The sequence below is a fragment of the Macrobrachium rosenbergii genome, chromosome 2 (assembly GCF_040412425.1).
Source record: "Macrobrachium rosenbergii isolate ZJJX-2024 chromosome 2, ASM4041242v1, whole genome shotgun sequence".
NCBI lineage: Eukaryota > Metazoa > Arthropoda > Malacostraca > Decapoda > Palaemonidae > Macrobrachium > Macrobrachium rosenbergii.
In genome coordinates this window covers 38,208,013-38,234,330 of record NC_089742.1, presented here as the reverse complement: position 1 = coordinate 38,234,330, position 26,318 = coordinate 38,208,013, and the positions used below count along the sequence as shown (strand labels likewise).

The following is a 26,318-nucleotide window of genomic DNA, read 5'->3' as shown; positions in this document are numbered from 1 at the left end:
ATCTCTGTGAAATGACAAATGATCTAATGAAATGTATTTGATACTACAGTACATACTGACTAAACATGAATAACCTTGCAGCTCACTGATGCTCACCAACTTACGAGTCTGCCCCGAGCCGGTCTCACAACAGGCGATCGCAACTGGGGACCATCCTGGTGGACCAATTGTATAACTAAATAGTAATGACAAAAACTAATTTCAATCAGGTTCTAAAATCTGTTTGGAATAATATTTATACAGTACATTAAATCTCTCATGATTAGTGAAACTTTGCTTAGTATTAAATCATAGCAGTACAGAAATGCTATTTTTGACAATGTGTATTAAAAATTTGTATATTTATTAAATTTTTATACACTTTAACATAAACATTTTTTAAATCAGTGAGGCAAGATAGTAAAACGCTGAAATGTCAATCTGAGTATACAGTGCCCCAGTTTTAGAATATCAATGTTTCCAAAAGAAATTAGATATACAGTATAACTACAAGAGCAAATATAAATTCAAATTAAAACAACATTCCTTCAAGAAGATAACCATGATGGAATCAACTTAGCTCTCCTGCAAAATAAAATTGCCTTTGCTTTTGCCCAAGTTACAGTATTTGCATATACAACTGCGCCTTATTCAAGTTACAGGATAAACTAACCCTTTAATTATCTTCAATATAGTTATTTACCAAAATTTAAAAAATACAGGATTTACATACAGAACTAAATGGATTCTCCACTGCCAATGGATTATGGTCATTCCGACTAGGACTAACATGTGTTGAGTCACCGCAACCACATGGGACTTAAGTATGACCTACATAGTGGTCTTTAAGATGGGCTTAACATAACCACTGTCCTCTACTATATTTTACATAATAAGGTCTTCTTTATGTATAATGTTTATTGTCTTTTAATTATGAAAATTATACATACTTCATACTTGTATGCAGATAGGGCTTATTAACTCCATAATAAGAAATAAGATCAGTGTTTGCTAAGCTATCTTTCTAGAAGGATGCATTTTGTCGATGAATCAGTGACAATATATAAGTACAGGTTAGTTTAGGCTAGTAGTTACCTATAGAACTGCTGTACAGGGTATGCCTTTTTGCAGTGAGATGCTTTGAATGGTCAAGTGTAGGTTATACTACAAGGTCTTTGTTATTTATAAGATTTTGCCGATTACTTTTTGGTTGGACCCCCAGAATGTCAGATAAGCTAATGTGCCAGAAAATTATTAAAATTCTGGGGTTTAACATAATACAACTGGAACATTACCATTATAATACCTTCGCATATTTGAGTTTCATGATCAAGATTCGCTCTTTCTACTGTTACCTTTACACAAACTTTTTCTTTTCTTACCAACTTCTTTTCCATAATTTCATTTGCCTCTTTTGTTTCTCACTAAATTCCCACTCAAGAGAACCTGTACAATACTGGGTGATGTTCCTTACATTTGAAAGATTCAACTTCATTAATCCTTTTCCAATTTAATGTAATTTCATCTCTGTATGCATATTCTGTTACCATTACTTCTGTTTTTCTTAGATTTATTTAGTGTACTATCTTTCTTTTTCTAGATATAGGATTCATTCTCTTAAGCAAGTCTTGTGAATCTTATGGTGTTTGGTTGATTAAAACTGCATCACAGGCAGAGAAATTAACATTTAAAGATATCAATCTCATGCTGTATTTCCAATGATGAGTAGCTCTGTTATTAAGTGGAAATGGCAACCCCATCAGTGTGCACAGGAGCCATGGGGCCAACCTAGAAGAAACAACACAGGAGTCCAGCAATGGTAACATTACTGTGTGCTTGTAGGATTTGATGAAGCAATTAACTTATGAACTGTCTGTCAGGAGCAAGTTCATTAGATGCTTCACACTCAAAATGGCAATAAACCAAATGAATCTCAACCTAAAGAAAGAAGACTGTCACATCCCTACTATTACAGTACTATGGTATTAATATCAAGCAGTTTAACTAATCACCATGTCACATTTTTAAATGAGAAGTGAAACAAGCCAAGTGAAAGAAGTGGGGCAGGTAATACAGAAAACACTTAAAGGAATACTGTAGATGAAAAATAAAAGGCATACAGAAATGAAGTTGGTAATTAGGGGATGCTGCAGAGAACCTCTGCTACCATCTCCAGTGAGTTGCTCTAGGTAAAGTGTACACAGTACTGCTTAAGGTTCTAGATAGAAATTCCACTGGTGGTGGTTATAAATCTATAAAAGTTAAGGAAGCACAGCTTTAATCACCTGAATGCTAAGCTGATCTGTCCGGCATCCCTCTCTATACAGCAGCAATAGTCACTGATTCCATACTTAGATATTCAAGTACAGTAGTATGAGCAATTGCTCACTAAAGGTTTAAAGGTTGCTAATGACCAGTAGGGGCCTGGGGTGCATCACAGCATCCACGATCAACACCCAAGCCATCCTCTCCACTCATGTGAGACAGTTTGGCAAAGAGTTCCTAATGACTCAGAAGGTAGACTATTAGGCTCTCAGCCCCCATCCCTAGCTTACAATTAGGCCAGGTGCCATTGACAATCTATCCTGCCCTGAGCAGAGCTTAATTCGGGACCAACATACTGGAAAATTACCAGCGATACTACTGAACTACCACAGCCTTACATCAGGCCAACATATTCTGGTCTGTTTGACACAAGTGTTACTGGCATCCTAAACACCAGTCCCAAATAGTCAAAAAAGGTAATTTGAGACTGTGTATCTATGGAGCATTGAAAATATAATTTTCTTGATAAAAATCTCGTTCTTCAGGCTTAATAAAGTGACCCAGTAGTTCTAAGCTCCAGAGTAATGTTACAAACTTAGGAACCTGTTGACTGTCTGGTCAGCCCTGAATAAATGATAGTTTTAAAAACAACTTCAGTTTTCAATCTAAATACAAAGGTGTACTTCATTTGCCTTACTTGCTGTAAGCCAAAAATTAACTTTGGAGATGGTTCCCAAATACAATATGAACTTTCTACAACAAAACATAGGAAATATTGTATGCTGAGGAGCACACAACCGGCAGAATATGTTGATGTAAAGTGAGGCCTGAAAATCCTGATACTCTACCTGTTTGTTCACACACACTATGGGATTAGGCAATATCTGTCTCATGTACTGTATATCTTAGTTGTTGGTAGCCATAGCCTATACCTTGTCCCTCATACTGTGGCTGTACTTGTTCTAAGAATGCATGCTATGAGGTTCCTCTGATGATGGGATACTCAGTGGAAGAGCCACTGTTATTGGATGTTGGCCACTAAAGATTACTCATGCATGAGGTTGGTAAAGTAATCTACAGTATCTGGTTCCAGATTTGTTCAAGAGAGCTGCATAGACTGCAGAATGTGAGAAAGAGAATTTTATCTGTTTAAAGTGATATACTTTTCGTCTGCTCCTAGCTGCTATGTTAAGCCAAATGAGTGGGATCCAGGCATATGTTTAATGCTCTAGAGGTACAATAAGGAAAGGGAGACTGCAAAGTCAAAATGTTTCTTCAAGAGCTGTAAAACATGATTACACATAAGAAAATTATTTTAATTTCAAACATCTTTTAAGGACCCTGAAGCTATCAATAAAAGTAACCAGAGTCTGGCAGTGACCTCAACTTGCTGGGATGATATTTACTTCTAGCATAGAGGCCTCCAGTTGCTGAGACAAAGATATTTGTGAATTTTCTATTATTCCATTGGACCAGTATGAAATTCAAACTCTGTACAATCATCTTAATTAATAAATTAATGCAAGTCCTATCCATGTATTCACGCACAGCTGCTACTGTATTTTCCATTTCGACCAACATCTCTAATTCCCATACAAACCCTTTGATGGAGCTGCTGATATACTGCCTTTTTGGAAATCTTTGGGATAAAAGTTAATTGAAATTTGAGTAATTCAGCAATTATTAAGGTTGTTCTAGGTATTGGGTAACAAACATAAAAACACAGTAAACACACGCTCCAGCTATATAACATTGCAAGAGCCAATAGTCATACACTCTCAAAACTAAAATCTTTCAGTGAGAAAATCTGACTACTTACCGAGTCACCTTTATCACCTTTATCTCCCTTTAGCCCTGGCAAGCCCTGAAATACAGGAGAATATCATATAAAATACCTACTATCAGAATCATTAAAGAAATATTACACTTATGCACAGGCGTCTTTGCGTGACGGGAAATTTATCATCACAAAACATACCGGTGGTCCTGGAAGCCCTGGTGGACCCATAAGACCGGGAGGTCCTATATCGCCGTATTCACCCTTTTCACCTTTCGGTCCCAGTGCACCAGGAAGGCCAGGTGGACCCTGGGGGCCTGATTCACCATGAATTCCATCAATACCTGGTGGACCTCTTGGTCCACTGTCACCTTTTGGTCCCATTATACCCATGGTACCTTTTTCACCTGTCAGGTTGAAAAGAAAATTAAATTTCTAGTAATGCATACAACTGCCTGCATTTTCAGGTACTGTATTGGGAACTATACTACAGGACTGGGAAGTATACTATGCATACAATGAATATTAAAGACAGAATATAGGAATGTATCTATTTCAGAGAGAAAACAGGATTTGAAGCATTACTGTTAAAATTTTGAATAACAATACTATTTACTGTATCCTTACATTTTTTTCAATAATTTCATAATACTGTGTATACTTTTCCATTTTCATAACTCAAGTTATGAACTTAAAAATAATAGCTTTAAATTAGACCCATATGCTTCACAGCATAGGAATACAGTATCCCTACAAACCTGCAAAGCAAAATCAATTCTTGATAATGGTTGCAGTTTAAGAAATATAAATGTTTGAGATTTTATTCACCATATTTTGTGAGGACACTTAAAATATTGCAGATCTAAAGACACAAACGTACAATAAATTAAGGCTGAAAAAGGCTCAAAATATGCATACATAGTTCAACTGAAATACAATGTGTTGTGGGTATTAACCCTGATTAAATATGTTTAATAATACAATGAAGCAATGCATATACTGTACAAAGGTCTGTGAAGAAAAGAGATTTTCAAAAAATACTGTACTCGAGTTATAATTTTTTTAAATAAATGTTGACACTAATTGCCTTCCTGTAAACATTAACTTCTATACAGTTAAACAGATACAACTGGGCCAACCAACAAAATTAGAAAACTGTACAATTACTCTGGTTAAATTGAAACCATGGTGCTGAATAAGCCTGATGGGTTCCGGCGCTTGGTCTTCAAGACCTAAATTTCACAATCAATCAATCAATCAAACTGAAATCATAACATTAAAACCAAACTAGGAAAAACTCATTAAACTTACTTATTCCAGAATATTTGGCTTTAAATATATGAAAAACAAGAAACTGCATTACACTTATTCACCTACAGGTTTATATATAAAAAAAATGTAATTTTCTATAGACCTTTTTCAAATATCAATATGCAATTACATATTTTATTATGGAAAGGAATATCCCTTGAAAATTTCCAAGTAAAATCTCTTCCAGAAGAAAACCTGACCTTCCCAAATCAATAAAACTGCATATTATTGAAATCTGAGAGGTTTGCTGTGACATTACAACATGGTCCTGAACCAATCTGTATAAAAAACTTTGATACCTAAAAACTCTTTTCTGGATCAGGTTTTTAGACTGCACTTCCAGTGATAACAATGCCTAGATGTTGCTCTTTTCTCAAAATACAAGCAAATATTTCATATAACACTGAAACTCATCAAACAGAAATGAATTTTTATTTACATAAACACAACATTTGTATGTATAATAGGGAATAATTATAAATTACCTTTTTCTCCTCTCTCACCAATCCGACCTGGTTCTCCCTTAGGACCACGGGGACCAGGCAGACCTCTATTTGCTGCTGTACCTGGTATACCTCGGCGACCCTGTTGTGTCATTAGTCAAAAATATATCAAGAGCTGTAAAACACTCCAATATGGAAAAGTTATTGTAATCTCATGTGTATTGTAGGGTCTATGATTTTTCAAATTCAGTATAAGTATGATTTGACAGTTGATGAAGCTTTTAAAGCATAAACAATATAGTAAAACAAAAGTATCAAAACTACTGAAATTAGTTACAGGCAAAATAAAAATCTAAGTATCTACTAATATCTGGTAATAAAATCTCTTTTGTAAGTGAAAGATACTTATAAAAAAATGTGTCACATATGAAAGCACTCATACAAAAATAAAAAAAAAAATATAGCAGTGCAAAATAATCAAAGCATTTAAAAACCCAAACATAAAAGTAATAAATTATTTATGCATACATAGGCTTACTGTAACAAAGTTTAAAAGAAATTTTAGAACTTTGCAGGTATAAAGAAAATTTTAGGACATAATTAACTGTACTCATGGTTAGTAGCTACAGCATTTGGGTTAAAACAACATAGTTCACATGGGCAATTAGGGAAACAAAGTTCCATTAGCAACTTGCTGATGTACCCTACTGAAAAAGAGAAAATTTGGATAATGAAATTACAGTATTGTAATGGCATCAAACTACAAAATAAGTCTGGTGCCATTAATTACTTATAAGATTTAATAAAAAAAAATCATAAACAACAAATTAAAGCATCCTTAAATCTGGCAAAACACTTGAAACTGGAATTTGTTTCCCATCAAACTTCCCACATCTACACAAACACAGTTATACTTACAAAGAACATAGGACGAACAGGGGGGTTAGTCACACCATATGAGGTGCATGGGAGGGTTAGTGACGTCACACAAGGCCGAATGACCGTAGTCAATCGACTGGAAGAGGTGGAGACAGGACAAACACCAACACCACAGCTGACCAATAACATTTGAACTTAACAAGGAAATAAGGAACCCAACTCCAGTTAGTAGCCACCACCACAAAAGAAAACTATCATACCAAAAACCAAATAGTTGAAAAACACAACCAACCGAACCCAGTAAAATGATAAAAACATGATTCAAACAATGTCCAAAATGACCTGCAACAAAACACAAGGCCATAAAATAAAATAAAACAAGAAAAATGAAAAGCCTGGTGAATCTGAAATTAAATTATGATTTATTGAGTGGTATGCCACTAATATCATGCATTCTTGCAAGACACTAATTTTATCATGCACAAAATTAAGCCAGTTGCAGTATACTTGAAAATCAAAACATTGGGGTTGGTCAGTGTTTCTAACAACATCAAATAGAAAAGGAATTACAGGTGCGTACGGTCAAGGGAAAAAGGGATTTCAATAAACTGTACATACATTAATTTGGAAAATGGAACTAAATAAATTTTCGGAGTAACAGGAGACTTGTTTTCATAAGATACACATTACGTATTTGAAACTGTATTTTTGGGTAGTAACCTACTGTAGTCACAAAATATCCTTTCATAATGGTTGGAGGTATATACAGCATATGAAACTGACTTAATCATTCTAAGTACACTCCGATTACAAATACTTTCTTTAGTGTAAAACACATGTTAGTATCATAATATATTAGTAGCTACAGATACATTAACCCTAATCTATTTCCTATGGTTAACAACTATATCTAACAAAGTTAGTCTTCCATTATTACCAAGTTAACATAAGACTCAGGAAACATCATCACTATAATAAACCTGGTTCATTTACTATTGTTAAGTAGTGCTACAATCAATGAGCTAGGACATCACTGACAATATTAGTTAAAATTTTTATTAAAGTTTAAAGTACATTTACACTAGGGCAAAAGGCATTTAGCATTTAAGCTTTTAAAATATATTAGTGAATATTTTGAAGATTTGACTTCAGCATTAATTCACAGAAGTGGAGCACCGGCTTTGCATATTAACTGTGATAACTAGTTCATCACATAATGATGTACAAACAAAAATCAAGGACTTACTTGAGAATTAATAAAGCCAATTCAACTGATAGCTTAATACTGAATGCTCCACTTCTAAAAATACTAAATTACCTACAGTACAAGGTATGGAACAAGGAATGCTTGGATTATTTTTGTGGAAACCTCTTATAACTTCATGAAGCAAGTAATGCTGTATGGAGGATTATAATTTTTACAACAGAAAATTATAATGAAAGGCTTGTCTTTTAGTAAAAGAAACAGAAATTATTGTAAAAACATAAATGAGAGATCAAATGTGACCTTGAACCTCAAAGAGATTTCCACAGCAATCACTAAATTTCCCCTAAGATGTGACAACTTCCTTGCAAACCTTGTTACATACAATTAGTTCAATGAGCATCTATGTCTGTACATACCCTTTTCCCCCTCTTTCCCCGAGGACCTCGTGGGCCCTTCATCCCATCCAACCCTGGGGGCCCCACAGGACCCTCAGTCCCCTTTTCTCCTACTGGACCAGGAGGCCCTGGAGGACCTGTTAAGGAACCATTCAAAAAAATAAATGTCTAGAATTATCATCTTAATTATATAAAGAAACATTTTTGACCAATTTCATTCTTACAGTTATTTCCATGGAGGGTTCCAATTCTTCTTTTTCTTTATTCAGATTCAGGATTGGGAATGAATTTTGTAAGAATGAACTTTTTGCAAAAGGCGATACAGTATTATATTCAAAGCATCCTATTACATAAAAAACTGAATATCAAAATTACATACAAGTGGGGAAAAAGGACGATAATATAAACTCTTGAAATGCTACACCATTACCAATACCTATGGATTTTACACAATTTAAATAATAGTTTCTGATAAAATTATACCTAGATCATAAATTACAATTCTTATTTGACAGATTCTAAAAACATAAAGAGCTGAAGTTTACAAGAAAAATACCTACACCAAAAATATATGTATTCTTATTCACAAACACCATATTGTAGCACCTTTTGGGTAAGGCATCACTTTGCTTTGACATTCTTGAAGTTATCACATGACGTTACATAGCTGGATATAATACATGCACTATTTGCTCATTTTAGACTCTTGCCATCAAAATAATAGGTCTCCTAACCTTATACAGTTTTAAACTTTGCGCAATATGTTAGCTTCTACATCAGGGTCATCACTTGCAGTAAAATTGCCAAGGAGGAGACTTACACTACTATCAATAGGACTGTAAATTTCTCTTATAAACTGTACTTCTGAAAAAATGTTCACTTGCAGTAAAATTGCCAAGGAGGAGACTTACACTACTATCAATAGGACTGTAAATTTCTCTTATAAACTGTACTTCTGAAAAAATGTTAACATTTAAATATCATCTACATTAATTCAACTAACATTCGCCAAATATGCAGAGCCACTAATTTTAGGATTAAAATCTGTAATCCCTAATGTTACACGATACAATATAAGTTTTCTGTACAGTGTGCACACTGTTTCTAACCTTGCATTTTCAGAACAAATAGGATCAAAATTACAATTTTTGTAAGTTTGAAAAAATGAATTCATAGAAGCCAAAGAAAACAAACCAAAAATAAAATAAAATAAAAAAACTTGCCTGGCTGTCCTGGCGGACCTTCAAGAATGCCTGCAGGTATTTCCTTTCCGTTGACAGTAGTGATGCCACGTTCACCTTTTTGACCCTTATCACCCTGAGGGAGGAGTAGGAGCCACCTGGGTCAGTCAGGCATATCGTAAAAAAAAACTTGGGTACATTGTACTTGTTGGTGCAACTTAGTGAGGGTTTCAAATTTGAAGTACAAGAGGTCAGATTAAGAAAAATGTCTACAGTAGGATTGGAGTGAGTTTGTCAAGAGAGATTTAACTTTGAGACTGAGTACTGATAGGCCTGATGACGACAATTCTATCAGGATAACATCTCTTGAAAAGTGATTCCTTAATGAGATGTTTGTAGGGAACTGCATGTCATGAAGAGTTTCCACAACAGTAAAAACTGTATTCTAAATGGTACGAAAAGAAAGTTAACTGTATTTTTGTGCATGCATTATCATCCTGGTTCCATTAGGAAAACAAATGGAGTAAAAGTATAAATATAATAATACTTTCTTATACTGTTACATGTGAGTCTGAAATACAGGGGAAGAAAACTACTGATAAGATGCATGTGTACTGTTATCTGTGATGGAAGAACTTCAGTAGATGATAAAATACAATAATGCATTTATGTAGTTCTGTTAGGAGTAAAACAATAAAACCTACATGGTAATATATATAACAGAAATAAGAAAACAAATTGAATATATGATAGAAGATAAAAGATAATGATCATCTTGAAAATGTCACCAGTACAAAATAAATATGATATATACAATTATTCCTCTGTCTAAGAATACGTTTAGTTTGAGAATTCCTGTTACCTCTGCCGTTCACCATAAAGGCATTCACAAGCCAGTTGACCTGATGAAAATTGCAATACAGTACTGAATTACTTAGAAAATCCAGTGAATAATGAATAAGATTGTAATGATATAGCAAATATTCAATTACTTTTTTAATAAGAATTTACATTATCTATTTGCACATTCACACTGGTCCACTGAAATAATGGACTCAGGAGTTCCATGACTACAGGTGATGATGACCTCATATTATAGATGATGAGCTGTTAATTTTGAATTCTGCTTTACCTGTACAGTAATTACATAAAGTACCTAATTACCAAAAATTCCTCTTATCAAGAGTTCAAACACTAAGTTGCTTCACATACAAAATAGAGAGACTCAAATATCACAATCTCACACAAATAACTTGTAATGAAACCAGGAAAAGACTACATGTTCTATTCTAGAGTGCTAAAGGTTTCCACTTGTAAGTTTCAGTCTTATTTTTAATCCAAGTTGGTTTCTGTTCAGGAACATAATACTTCAGAGCAAAGGCAGATTCATGTGTGATGTTTGTATGTCTAATTCTGCAGATTAAAAATAGCAAACTTCCTAAACCTTATTTGAAGTACTGCATTCTGGGCAATGCTCCAGATAATCTCTCAAAATTTGTCAAAATAAATTATAAAACCTCCACCTCACTTTACAGTACCCAGCAACACACAAATCTGTCCAACTTGAAAGCTATCCTAATATGAAGGACAATAGCACTTTCATCCTGAGGTCTGATTAACTCCCTTGTTATCACTATCTGTGAGGTCACCAGTATTTCTGCAATAAAACTCACTTGACCCCTCTTATGTTCCTAACTCTTTGTCTTGCATATTATCTATGTGATGTTCTTTAGCTGACAATTTTCTTCCAAATAATAATATCTTCTAATTTACTGAGCTCAGTTTCATTCTCGGGTGTATGTATTCTGGTAACAGAATACTTGTGACTTATAAATGAAGTAAAGTATGCTAATAAAAATGTAGGTGGGTCACATCACAGAAATTAGCTTATTTTTCCTTAATTCTGTGTTTTAATAACAGCTATCATACCCATGGTACTGCTGACTGTAAAGGCCTGACTGATTCCTATATCACTTTTAAGGAACCTTCATTTTCTTTAGCTGTTACTTGTTTGTGAAGCTGAATTAATGTACTATGTAATTAACAAATCTTCATATCCCAAAGTTTAAATACAAAAAATCAACCAGTTAACCTCTGAAGCTCAGAAAACCTTGTGGAATACTGTAGTTCATTATATTACAGCAATTGCTTCTCAAATAAAGAAAGAATAATAACATTAATCGTTATCAATGGGTGAACTAAGTACCTTTAACTTGGACACAAGTACAGTACAGTAATATGATTCATGGAAATTATGATATACCAATAAGTGATATGCCAATAAATGTAATGATTGTGACATACCTTCTCAAGGGCAATAGTTATCCCAGTCATTCAAAACAGTAGTATATAAAAAACTCCCATAACATATACAGTACAAGATCCCCATGTTTTCATGGGAATAAGGTTTGATGTGAATTTAGAACACACTGAAAGTTCTTCAGATCCACCACTAAGAATTTCATACAACAATGCTTGTGATTATATACCTGTATTTCAATCACAAGCAGAGTGCACCATTATGGATAATACACTGCACTGAACTATCACCTGTATTACATGCAACCTATGGCAAAAGGGCATAAAACTGTACACCATTCTTTAAAGGCTGAGCAATAAAGAAGGCTTGAATACCAACACACTAGCATCAGTACAAAGAAATTAGTTATAAATTACAAAAACAAGTAATTTCCCAGTTGTAAGTTACAAAAATAAGTAATACCCCAGCACGCCATTTGGCTCGTAAGAATATCTAGGTACAGTGAGAAAATAAATGAATAATGTGATACATTAAAAACACTACAGCTGAGCAGTAGAAAAAGAAACTAAAACATCACTCCGTGGAGACAATCAACCACAGGGAGAATTGAAATGAAAACAGCTCTTGTTCTTTATCTGTTACAATCTACGATGCAATATTTTAATGAAATTTAGTATAAATAATATTCCAAGGAATTTCAAATTAAGTTTACTTCTTTAATCAACAGCAGGACCTTTAGAATCTTTGGGAAAATGAAATGTTTAACTAAGAACCACTTCATACAATAGTATGTAATAGTTTGTAACCAGAAAAATTGTAGACATCACAGTATTATAAAGCTGTGATTATCAACACAAGGTTACATATCACCTTACAAATTACATTACTGTATTTTCAGTGTTACCTACTATGGCAAGTTAGTATCTACTACATCAATATCATAGGACAATACAACTAACTAGAGTAGTACTGTTAGTATGTGTCTCTTGCCTTATTTTAAGGTCAGTCACTCATTTCCATGTTCTAATTTTAATCACCACCAATCCAAATAAATCAAAGAGGATACATTCTGAACAGTCTCCCATAAAATTAGTAACAACAGACAAACAATAGTTTTATAATGACGAAATTTCATGAGCAAGTCTACCACTTTATGAAAAATTTATAGTCCGGTCCATGTTCCCAGTCTGCGATTTCATGTCATAATAGGCAAATAAGTTTCTCCATTCTATTCAACACCCCTGTCCTTCTAAAATAAAATGACAATCTTTATTCTTTCGAAATTTTTGCTTGCATCTAATGATCAAAACTTCTTTTGCTACAAGTTTCAAGAACCTATGAGACTTACCTGGCTTTTGAAATGTCAGTAACAAATGCTTAGCTATACCTACTGTGTTGATAGCAATAAAATTAAATTTAAATTAAAATTTTTTCCTCTTATTTGCCACAGTGAGTTTACTGGAATGTCATACATACACTGATTCTCCCATAACATAGCATTCAAAATTTTAAACTTAGGCCTTCGCATGGCTCTAAAAAATACAGCTACATTATGTGGATGTCACATGGCTCTAAAAAATACAGCTACATTATGTGGATGTATACTAAAATACTGGGGGCACTAAAGAAAAAGATTTCTACGTTGGATGTAAATACTGTATTGTGAATAAATTTTCACTTGAAAAACAGATATGTTGAGAGTGCCAAGTCTTTCTACATTATCTGAAGGCATATGCAAAGTTAATGGTTATAAAGAATTTGAAAAGTATTGTGGGAGAAATTATCATGGTGCACAAAGCAAAAGGTTTTCATTTACCTGTGCAAAATAAATCAAATTTATCAAGAATGAGATTATTATATGTTATGCTTCAAATACTTTTCTCCAAAAGACAAATACCTTGGCTTTAGACATGGTGTTTGGATAGCAATTAACCTAATAAAAATTCAGTTGCTTGCTACTCTGGTTCAGCATACAATAATACTGTAAAGTGTTTCTGTGGATGTTACTACTGCACTTGTAATCTCTAATTGGACTGTCTGTGTTATAGTGACTTCTATCCTTTTTCTGTGCTTTCATCTATTAATCCTAGTGCAAGATGGACAAAACCCTTGTTAACAAGATAAATCCTGATTAAATAATTTCATGGATGTTTTAAATTACAGCACAGTATACTTACTCACGTGCTCATTCTTGAAAAGCATACTAGCCAATATTTTATTTGAAATAACTTTTAATTTAATTTATAAATCAAATCCATGATTGTATTTTTTATGGAGTGAATCATAAACAATTCATTATTTATTTTGCAAGTTATAAAATACCAGTAAATCACTTGCCATAAAATTTTCTTGATCAGAAATACTGAATTACTTCTACATGGTATGAAAAATAACTGTAAAAACTGTTGATTCAAAAATTCATAATGCACTTAAAATAATTGAATGCATAACCCATGAAATGATATTCTTTACTTTTTAGTTAATTTTCTTTTCCTAGTTTATTTGGGTAAAAATTCCTGAAATTAAGATGAAAATCTGGCAATTTAAAGCTCTTTCTTCCCACGTAATTCTGAAAATTGGTGACAAGTTTTCAATTATCATAATATTAGAACTTACAGTTTTTAGTTTAGAAGGTAAAAGTTGGGGGTAAGAAATCCTGACTGTTTACTTAGTCATGTGTTCTAACCATTACAGTACACAGATCTGAAAATACTTTGGGCAATAATTCAAGAATGTCATAAATTCAGTAGCCTATAGTGAATTATTGCACACTTACATTATTCCATTTACAAAATAGATGCACAATACTATTCCTGGTACAGTATTACAATTATAAATATAGAACAACAACTGATAATCACAGACTATCAACTCATCCACAAAATACCTTTGTGAGAATTTAGGCCCAAAGATACTATAGCATGACAATAGCTACATTATTTTGTAATAGCGAAAGACAAATGGCAATGATAAAACTCACTGCTATGTATATCTTACCACTTTCCTATGAATAGCTGATTTACTCATAGAACGAATATACAGTAATACAATATATACCACTTGCTGGTTACTCGTTAGTACAGCCGAACAGAGCATAAATGTACAGAAATTTAGTGAGACAACTACAGACATCTACTGTACAGTATTAGTTTCGAATGGTGCATGTAACAAATGAACTTACTGGCGGTCCTGGGGGGCCGGCCACACCTTTTGTCCCAGCAAGACCCTGGGGTGAGGGTACGGGATGTATTAGATGTGATGCTGTAATGTTTCTGATCTTACTTAAGATGGGTAACTGTGTCTACAGTAGTTTCCATAACTAGAGGGTCACTCATTATTTACTTTAAAGAGTACACTGATCTATTCTGCTACCTTGGTTCCTAATAATAATACTTTGAGTTAATTATTATTGAAGCTAAATATGTATAGTTTGGTGAAACTGTAAGCAGCTCAACATGGAATCTACTCTGTGCTCAAGCAGCTGAAGCAAAAGTATGAAATATGGTATTGTGTATGATAATATGTGACATACTTTATATCTGAGACGCCTAGAATTAAATTTCCGGCTAACGGTTGAAGACGAGGTCTGATGAATAATAATCATCTGTTAAAACGCAAACACTTTTAATATGCTCATTTCTATACAAACAGAGCGTGTACATAGTAAGTAGGTGTTAATTTCAAAACTTAAGTATTCCATATATTACTAAAGTTCAAATTCCAGTTCTGCAAGATGCCCACAAACTGAAACAGATCCTTTATTTACGAAATACAACGTTCTCCAATGGCAGTTATCTGGTGAAACTCACAACAATTGGAAGATTACGTTTTTGCAAGGCGAGAGGGAATAGAAACAGAATTAAATGCAGAACAACTTGTAGCATATTTAAAACACCAGAGATTAACTTTTTTCTGGTTCTACCTCCAGCATCTTATTAACTCCAGCTTCCATATCCGTTTCTTAACAGGGAGAGTGACAGCTTAAGACTGAGGTAAGAGTATTTGGAATGACCTGCGGCACGATGTAAGATGTCTTGGTTTAACTGGGGATCACTCAAACCACTTAGTTAAAGTGATCCCTTGTTGAATCAAGACCTCTTATATAGTGTCAGGTCTTTCCAAATACTCTTACCTCAGACTTAAACTGTCACTCTCCCCTGCCTTGCTGGTACAGTCAATACATAATTTCTGAACGCAAGTCACTATAAAACTTATGCCATTTGTGAAGAGGAATAACAAAAGAAATGCAGTCACAGGCGTAACTTTAAACATATATGAAATGCATATCCACACTGTTATACAATTATATGACGAACGCCAAAGACTTTTAAAGAGATTAATTTGTCCTCATTTGCTGTAAGTATCAATGAGTTTCAGATAACTAACGCCTTATGGTTACACACAAAAAGATCAAATCCAGTTCTTAGGGACCCTGTCCAACAAGGAATCGCAAGTTTAAGAATATATGAAACGAAAGTTTGCAAACGCATGAAAACACAGATGCACCACCTGAATGGAGGGAAGTAATTTACAAGTGATGCTTTGGTAAGGATTTTTAACTCATCACTATTTTGGAATATATGGTTAGTTTGCAGCAGTTCTAGAAATGAAGCGAATCAAATGGAAAAATTTCTCAGAAATCTGGAAAAGGTGCCATTATGAGTTCCCGAAGAAAGACCACCACCACTTTTGAAATGACTGATAAAATAACAGCTGGAGACCTCTTCCAAAAAGAAATCATGACTGTTTTTTATAAGTGCCAGTTAACATTCGGGGTATCAGCAAATATATATAACTCTCAATAGAAAATAAGACTGAATAGCTTTCCAATTACTGATGAAAAATCAGTCCACGCTATGCTACAAGGGTAAATGCTGCTTACTTTACTCAATAAAATACTTTCAAATGAATATAAACTCCTTTGTTCTGTTTACTTCAGGGAACACGAAAGGGGGATCTTTTTTTTTTAATGCACTGTCTCCATTCAGTATGTATCTAATCTTTCATACGATTTTATTCCTGTTCACATTTCTGCAAATGACAATAATGTTTTCAAAATACAGAGGGTAACTCTTTATATATTGGAAGTTTTCTTCACACTGTACATACAGAATGAAACAGAACGCTCTGTGAAATATTTTTTTTTTATGTGAGCTGTGAATTTAATGATATGTACTATTACACTAGAAGCTAAACAACTCTCGCATGTCGCATAATAACACTGAAGTATCTTTTGCCAAAATATATACGTAATTTACATTTAGCGAATTTCAAATTTCAGATATCAGTAACCCTGAATGACTGAAATACTATATTATTCCTCTCTTTTCCTCTCTAATGCATCTGTTAAAGCAGTTAGGAATCCAAGAATGTTAGCACTGCAAGACTCAATTCTGATTACCCCAAATAAACTAGGTGTACATCATTCCAGTTTCAGATGAAAATATTAATCGGTGACTTAAAATTATATTTAATAATGACCATAAATATTGGACACCTGAATGCGCTAAACTATATTATTATCAGGTGGGTCAGTTCTCCTTAACCTAACTCACAGTGATAAGGGACGACGAAATATTAAAATAATTTGTGTCATGACTGTGTTGAAGAGCATAAAACCTTTGCTTATTGTTAATTTGAAAAGATTTCTTGAAAATGTCTCCTTCCCTGGAAATAGCAAAAAGTTTTTTTCATTTTTATGCGAAATGCGAGATGATGTGAGGTAGGCGTTTCTAACCTAGACCACACTAAGTAGCAGAAAATGTTTATAACTTGCTAAAACACTTAACATTACACTATACACTATACAGCAATTATATTCATGTAATTGTAACGCAATGCTTCGGCAGTGATAAATTACAAAACCTACGAGATTTTCTTGTCTGACATTTTCCAGCTGAATTTTTTTTACAGTAACCAATCACCACAAGAGAATGACAGAACATTGCTCACAGGTATTCCAGCTGGTCCAATCGGTCCAGGAAGACCGTCCATTCCAGGAATTCCCATCAGCCCTCGAAACCCCTGGACCACCATCATCATCATCATCATCCACCATCATCATTCACAATATAACGATGGCCAATACATTGATATTCAGGAAAGCAGGAGCAATATGTAAAGGCACATGACAATTAGCTTTTTATTTCTATGGAAGGGCAATTGCAAGGCAGAAGCAAGTGATTAGATTTAGATGGCTTCCGACGAGATGTCTATTTGGGGATGTGGATACTGTATTGTATGATGGAATGTGGGTTTTATAAATGCATTAGAAACATTAAGGAACTAATTATCTTCTTCAAGAGGATGAGTTGTGCAATGCCACTGCACGGAAATAAAAACAAACACTACGTAACATGTACCGTCTTTAAAAATATACAAGTATGAAACGTGTCTTTTTTTTGTATACTGTAAATCACATGACGATTTCTGTTAACAATAATAAAAAAAAATTGTTGACGTTAATTCCGCACTGTAGGAAAATGAGTGGACATACCTGTCAAAATCACGCTTGACCATTTTTAGAATACCCCCTAATTAATGAAATTTCTTTTACATGGGACTGTGAACTGAGGCTGACAAGATGTCCTAAAAAAACGCGAGAGACGGAGTTCTATACTATGAAGTTCGTGGAGTATGTATTATTCTCTTCAGCAGTATTACAATTCTGTGCTTCAACAGAGCAAAATGAAATAAATGTCACGGGGAAGTCTGCGAGGATTCGTACCACCAGACATCTTTCCTATAAAAAGTCTGTTATCCTAATTCCTTACAGTTTGTCCAGCAAGTTGCAGGTAATATATCTACTCCTTTTTAGGAAATATTTGATTAGGTTATATATCGTATGCACATCTGACAGATTAAAAGTATTAGTTTTCAAATACCGCTTAATATGCTGAAGAATTTAATTCTCACAAGATGAAAGAAAAAAATACTCCATAAGCCATAAGTTTTGTTGCTTTAGAACGAATTATGGCTCTTCATGAAATTTTTCCAATTGCAACACGTCATCAGTTCCTGGAAATTTTCTATGGAATAGCACACACAACGAAACATTAGTATTGCCAACCCCTAAAAGCAATACAAACTCGTTGACACTCTGTAACTGTTATATGCCGCTCTTAACGAAACCTGCTAACACTACTTTAAAGTACAGTGAATGGGCGTGAGTACCAAGTGAAAATGTCTACATAAAACCTAAAAAAAAAGCGAAAATAGAGGACAGTTATGGACTAACATGTACAAAATATTCTGTTCTGTCAGTCTAGAAAAACACTGGGCGAGCAGAAGTGGAGAGGGGATTACCCAAACGAAGGACAAGAGTAAACTGAGAAGTCATAAAAGGTCAACCAAATTCTACAGGAGGACAAGGGTTAGGTGAGAAGTCAAAGAAGTTTAAATAAGGGGTTCTCCTCCGAATGGAAAAGGGTAAGAAGGCAAGAAGTCAAAAAGGTTTAATTAAGAAGTCTCTCACAAAATTAAAAGATTAAAATGACTGGTCACGAAAAAGGATGGCCTATTCAGACTTTTTGAAAACCTAACAAACTAAAATGCATACTCTTAAGGGATGTCCACACTGTATATTCAAAGGCACAGTAACATGTAAATGAATTCATACAATTACTCAGTTACATTACGGTACACTTTCATTTAAAATCTGATAAAGTATACATGCCACGACTACGTCAGAAACTTATTTCACCTTAATGAAATATATTTCATTAGCATATAAACGTCATGTGTATTTAATAAAGCAACGACTCCGCTATTGCTATTTACTAACAATTGTTATTTCTGATTTCACATATAAAGATTTGTACACGTACAATGCAAACCCACCAAGAAGCTCCTTCCTCAAGGACGTAATTCATAAGTACTGTGTAATTCAATGTATGACAAAAGAAGCCATCTTACCAATCAATCTGCTTCTGCCATGCAAATTTCATTATTGTCCATAATAACACATTTGACACTGCAGGTAGTGAAGGGTTCTTACGGAAGGATGGACTAATCTTAACAAAAGGATTATTAGCTCAGGGAGAACAATACAAAGGTCAGTCAACTTTCTAAAAAAAAAATAAATAAATAAAAAAAACCAGTACGACAGTCAAACCAAGTTCTGATTACTTCTTCTTTTTCTTCAAGATTATACAGAGAAAGCAAGTAGTATGTGCTCCATACAGAAATGAGGCTTCAACAACGATAGGTGCAAGTGAGAGAAAAAATACAAAGCTTCGTATAAATAGATTACAAAAGGATGTTATCAAGCAGTGCATGATTACAACACGGGGGATATATCAACAGCAGGATACTAATACCACTCTGGTAAATAAACACAGAAATTAACAATTAGATTTCAAACTAATATCCAAAATCTTTAGAACAGAAGTGTAATAACCTTGAAATGAACTAACAAAGCCCGTATTAATTTATACACAATAACAGCAAAATGGAACGAAGATAAAAATATTGAAATCTTGGATAAAAAAAAAAAAAAAGATGAATGGAAAGATTTGTGAATGAAAGGATTCGAACAGCTGACTGTCAGTAGTACTCACTCTCTCCCCCTGTGGTCCTTCGGGTCCGGGAGGGCCTGCCGGGCCCGGTGGACCCGCGACGCCTGGAGGTCCTTGAACGCCGGCGGGTCCCATTTCGCCGGGGTAACCGTCTCTTCCGTCCATTCCAGGTAGTCCGTCCTTCCCACTGGGGCCTGGGGGGCCCGGGGGACCTGGACTTCCAGGATCGCCCTAATAAAATGGGTACTAGTAAGAGGGAGACTTGGAAATGTTAAGGTAAATAAGGTAACGAGGCAGGCGAGGTAAAGTAACGAGAAAGCGTGTACGTGAACAATGACAAACTTTTGCAATAAATAATCTTGACATTTATTATTCATAATAAGAACATCAATAGTCAATATACTGCACTATTCAAGAGCTCCTCGTTACGTATAAGATTAAAATACGTACCAGTAATCGAAAACTATCCCGTACTGTATATTATCAATTTAATATCATAAATAAAGAAGTCAAGTTGAGTAATTAATTTTTATCACCTGAACATTGAATATCTGAATAAAGTTTACATATTAAAGTGATTAAGATGCTCAAAGAAAATTATCCCAAGAAGTGGGCAGAGGCAAAAGCAAGATTTCCATATAATAGAATCACATAACTAAATTTCAACTGTTGCAACAAAGGTAACGTGAGGGTTACTGTCAAAACAACTTAATAATAATAGTAGTAGTAATAAGCTGTACTAAGTATAACTAATAAACTTTGTAATATAACTAAATATAAAATGTACTTCGAATAAACGTACGTTAAGCTTATGTTAATGAAACAAAGTTTTAAAAATGAGTACAGAATGTAGAGAGAGAAATTCATCTAATTCTTAAGCCAAATACAAATAAAGGAGTATATAATCTACAAGTGTATGTTTCTAGCATTCAAAATATTTGAGAAAAAAATTCTAAAGAGAACAAAGTTTTGCATGCAAGAAATTTTACAAATTAAATACAGTTAGATTTAATCTTTTTTAGACTGTATAACAAACGGAAAACAAGCCATGTCACAACTGATTAAGCCCAAATAACCCATTGAGACATTCCGAATAGAATGAGATACACAAAGGAGCGTTTTAGCATGTATTCTATATACCAGCCTTGGATTACAAAAAGTGTTCAGCTAATCTATGAAACATCATCTACCTTTAAAGTTGCATTATTAATTTACTTGGTATATTCTTTGCCCAGAAACACACAACATAAATCTGTAATGCAATGAGCACTGCTAAGTATACGCAGACTGTGTTTCTTCCGAAAGAAGTGTATAAACTTGAATAAACTTTCTTTCCAAAGAAATATCTATAAAATGTGTTTCTTCCAGTGACAATAAATACCCACTATGGCACTGCATTCACCGACCCTACGGTTTGGTGAAAAGAAATATCGGGTTTACATAACAGAAAAAACAAAACTTACTTTAATAGTAATAATTCTATCTGAGTCAATGTAATCCCAGGCACCTCCCGCAGTTCCCTGCAACAGCATTGTAGAGACAATTCACAAGTGAGGACAGCAACAAAATAAGGTCAATAAATTAAAAAAAAACAAGAAAGGATGCGGAAAAGCTAAAAAAAAATAATATATATGTATTTATAACCAAATGAAACAAATGCACAGTGAGAAGCCAAACAAAGTGGTTCGGGGACTGCACACACAAGAACTGGTCAGGAAAAGTTGGTCATCTCCACATCGAACAAAACATTTATTTATGAAATCATTTTAAGTGTCATTCTTTATCGTCTTTCTTTGAGTCAAGTGGCCACATATCCAAGTCTGTGATTCTTTGGATATTTACATTCTCTAACTACTTAATCCTCAAAAAATAAAAAGATGTATTTAAAAAAAAGCCATCAAAAAGTTTTGCTTTATAAAAACTCTTAAAAAATATTTGGTTTATATATTCACAGGTTGAAAGTTGCCAAAAAAAAATACTCAATAGGTAAAAAGCTTTAGGCTTTCCCTGTTTTTCTAGTGAATCACTCATGGAGGTACTTGCATTTCTAATCTTTAAAAAAAAATGACAGGTATTTAACATGAAAGCTTTATTCGTTTAAGGCTCAGGACAACACAGGGACAGGGCAAGGAGTTGACAACAGACAAACACAGACGATTAAGTTTCTGGACAAAGTATACAAAACGAGTCAACAGACAACGGTAACTGTACAGAACACGTAACTGGTTAGTAAAGGAGAAATAAAAAAAACACGAAAACAATTATCAGTTCAGGTACTGCAAAACCTACTTATTATGTACAGTGTGGGAAGAAATCAGTTAGTGAGGTTACACAAGGATTAGTGTAAAAAAAAATTACAAATCATCCGAATTAATATCTACAACAAAACATCCCTCCACCGAAGAAAACCTGTACAATAAATTATATAAATGTATTTACACAAATGTTAGTACAGTGGACAAATACAGGACATCACAATGGCTGGTCACAGAGGAGGTGTAGGAGAAATGAATGGATTATGACACAGGACTGGACACACAAAACAATTAACATATCGACGCCACAATGTGAAGGGGAAGAGGGGCGAGGCTTGGAGGGAGGGGGAGGTGTCTATAAAATTCAAAGCAATGGAGAAAAGGGGAAAGGATGTGTTGATGAGCTGTAACTTTAGCAATGGCAACAGCAACTGTAGGCTTGTTGGGAGAAGCCAACTGAAAGCCAGTTAGATAGCAGCCAACCAGATGGATTTAAAAAAAAATATCGAGTCCGTCGTTGTGTTAAGCACCTGAATGCTATGTTTTTCTCTTTCGCCATAAAGATCATGATCCCTTTGCGCACGTTAATCCTTGTAATACTGTTGTATACCTAAAATTCTCACACTTTCAACTCTCCTTTCTTCACAGTTAATAATAAACAGTTCTCTTCAACAACTTCTGATTTTACTTTAATTTTAACGACATTCATCAACCCAAATTCATTCTTCTAAAGAATAGTCCTTCTATACATTACAAATGTTTCACCCATACACACCTCTCTTCCAAGCCATTTATACATGAACGTTACTTGTTTCCGCCTATTCTATAACTGACGCCTTTTCTCAATCAACCATCACCTCTAGTACTTATACCAAATGCCTGTACTATTCAAAAATTCCATTCTTTCGCCATTCAAATAGTGACAGCTTACTCATGCTACTACTCTCTCCACTGTCTTCTGCCACATAATTTACAAACGTTTTCACCCTTACGTAAACTGCTAAGTATCAAATTCACCGCACTTGTTAACCCCCAAAATCTTGCATTATCATCCGTTCTTTTCTTGCCTTATTTTATCACTCCATCCTCAAATTGTACACTGTTTACAAAATTGTACACAAATCTTTGCAAACATTTTTCCTTGAAGGTTTCACAACAGAAAATCTTTAGGTCGTCCATCTGGCTGACTGTGAATAAAGGCTGGCACCTACAAATATCTGCTGCATCAATAAGGGACAAAAAAAAAAGTAAAATAAAACAGTAAGCAGAATTCTGTGATGTCTATACACCAGACATTAAAAAAAAAATCTGAAGTTATTTAATCTAAGGCTACACAGAGACAAGCAAAGCAGCAAGACCCCTGCACACCCAGACCCCCAGCAGTAAAAACTCGGCATTTAACGAGACAGAAAGAAAATGAAACACCACACACACAAGGCATGAAAGGAGGAGGAGGAGACGTCTCCTCTGTTATAGGGTTCCAGAGGGAAAACCAAAATGAGAGGAAAAAGAGAGAAAAGAGAAGCTCATTCCTTTATTTCTCCTCCCCCAGTGAGAAAGAATTCCTCCTTCCTCGCGACGTCTGTCTCACCTTAATGGCGATGATCTCGGCATACCCTAAAGTTCCACCTTCCAAGCTTGTTATAGATCTTTTAATGCCCTGGAATAGACAAAGAAAGAGGGGCGGCGATGGGTAAGTCAGTTGCCAGTAGAGAACCGAATTGAAGAAAGGCAGAACTATATTTACTGATTGCAATGACAAATAAACAATAAGCGAGAAGATTCTGTGATCCTCGTTCCGTGGCTGGTAGCGGCTCTACAATATACCTGAAAGAGATGGTTTTAGTCTTTACTATTTACCGCCCAGCTTCAAGCAAATAAATTACAGCTTCAGGCCCCTACTTTTACCGTTATTAATGCTTCGAAGCCCCGAGATGATAATAGCGTGAGTGCCTTTGGAAATGAGTAGCAGGGATTATACAAGAAAGTCTTCATCACTCGATTGTTCTCCATGGTAAATCACCTAAGAGTGGCCTCAATGTTTTTAATATCAATTAACGAAAAACTACTAAGTACATCTAATTTTCTCACTATTTATGACACCATCATAATTTCAAATAAAAAACTTATGAAGCAGATACTCTTCTGCGTGTCCTGCAACAACAATTTGATCATGAAACTGCTACCATGAATAAATATAAAGTAATACACTTTACGTGAGTTGTGTGTGTGTGTGTATATGAGAGTATATATATATATATATATATATATATATATATATATATATATATATATATATATATATATATATATATATAATGTATATATAAACTGAAAAGCTTAAAAGATAAATACCCATTTCCTAAGAAACACTAGCCATTTTGACAATTTAAAAATGCTTTGTAATCTCTCACTTTACATCCTGGAAAATAATGAATGGTTTTTCCAAGGCCCCTCCCGCTATGAAGGGTGGGTCCTCACAGAAAGTGACATTCGTTGGATTATTATGATTTAAATCATACAGTGTGATATTACGAGAATCATAGTCCTAAACCAATACAAAGAGAAAGACCGATTTTTAAATTTCTTTGTTCCGTTCCATAACAGCAGAAATGATAATTCTGCAAGATATGTCGGTTTATTTCCGACATATTTACTACAGTGCCAAAGGTACCATCTTGACAATCCTGCTTTCAGAATAGAAATTCTGTTTCCTTGCTTCCTTTTCCTAGAACAACAACAAAACATTAAACATATCTCACATAAATCCCGTACAGTAGGATTAAGCTAGAAAATGGCTCCTTCTATTTTTCAAATCTAGGTCGTTGCTTCAGTCCTGTGCATGACATGAAAAGAGGGATGGAATGACAAAACATAAATAAAGATAAAATGGAAAGACAACGTTTAACTGATGTGGGATTATACGGGATTCGGGAGCATTCGAGTTTCGTTTGAAGTCAGATCTCTCATGCTTCATGAATCTTTAAAATTCAGACGAACGTATTCAATACTAAATCTCTAATCGCACTGTTTTCATAATCTCTGAAAAATACGAGAGTTTAATTTTTAAATAAAAAGAACTCCTAATGATTCGTGGATGAGGCACAATGTTAGCAATTACTAAAACGAGACACTAATAACTTTGGTAATGATAACTTCAAAACTATTTCAGGTTCATTAACAAGGTCTGAGGCTTTCCTAAATCAATATAAGAATTAAAGCTTACATATGAAATACACATACTTATAGAGAGAGAGAGAGGAGAGAGAGAGAGAGAGAGAGAGAGAGAGAGAGAGAGAGAGAGAGAGAGAGAGAGAGAGAGCCTGACCAGAAATAACTAAAAAACTACTTACTAAATTATCATCCATAAATATAGTAGGATTTTAAAACTTGTAATCATACATCAATAAATTTATAGAATGTTTTAATTATCGAGTATCCAAGCGGAGAAAAAGATCAATAATATGTTGGTAGATTCTACCAATTTTCATACGCCAAGCAGTAAATACGCACATCATATCTTAGCATTCCAGTCTTTGACCTGGAGTGTGTACACAAACACACACATACACACACGCACAGACACACACTTCATATATATATATATATAACACACACAATGTATAAACACACACAGATATATATATATATATATATATATATATATATATATATATATATATATATATATATATATATATATATATATATATATATACATATATATATATATATACATATTAGTATATATAAGTTATTACGCAAACATATGATTTAAGACATTCATACAAATACTATGTATATCCCGATAATTCTGAAGAAAAAAAAATATAAATCATAATCCCACCAA

The 26,318-nt window shown here is 34.1% G+C and overlaps 1 protein-coding gene across 1 annotated transcript in view; it reads right to left on the bottom strand.

The window, feature by feature from the left end:
* LOC136845178 (collagen alpha chain CG42342) overlaps nt 1-26,318 on the bottom strand; it is a 177,673-nt gene that overhangs the window by 48,455 nt on the left and 102,900 nt on the right. Inside the window, exons 5-15 of the mRNA XM_067115155.1 lie at nt 24,060-24,128; nt 21,677-21,733; nt 20,256-20,444; nt 17,650-17,721; nt 14,879-14,923; nt 9,480-9,573; nt 8,278-8,393; nt 5,818-5,917; nt 4,223-4,428; nt 4,064-4,108; nt 105-155 (exon numbers count right to left, since the gene is read on the bottom strand). Coding sequence (XP_066971256.1) covers nt 105-155; nt 4,064-4,108; nt 4,223-4,428; nt 5,818-5,917; nt 8,278-8,393; nt 9,480-9,573; nt 14,879-14,923; nt 17,650-17,721; nt 20,256-20,378 — 852 coding nt within the window. The 5' untranslated portion in view covers nt 20,379-20,444; nt 21,677-21,733; nt 24,060-24,128. The remainder of the gene's footprint in view (nt 1-104; nt 156-4,063; nt 4,109-4,222; nt 4,429-5,817; nt 5,918-8,277; nt 8,394-9,479; nt 9,574-14,878; nt 14,924-17,649; nt 17,722-20,255; nt 20,445-21,676; nt 21,734-24,059; nt 24,129-26,318) is intronic.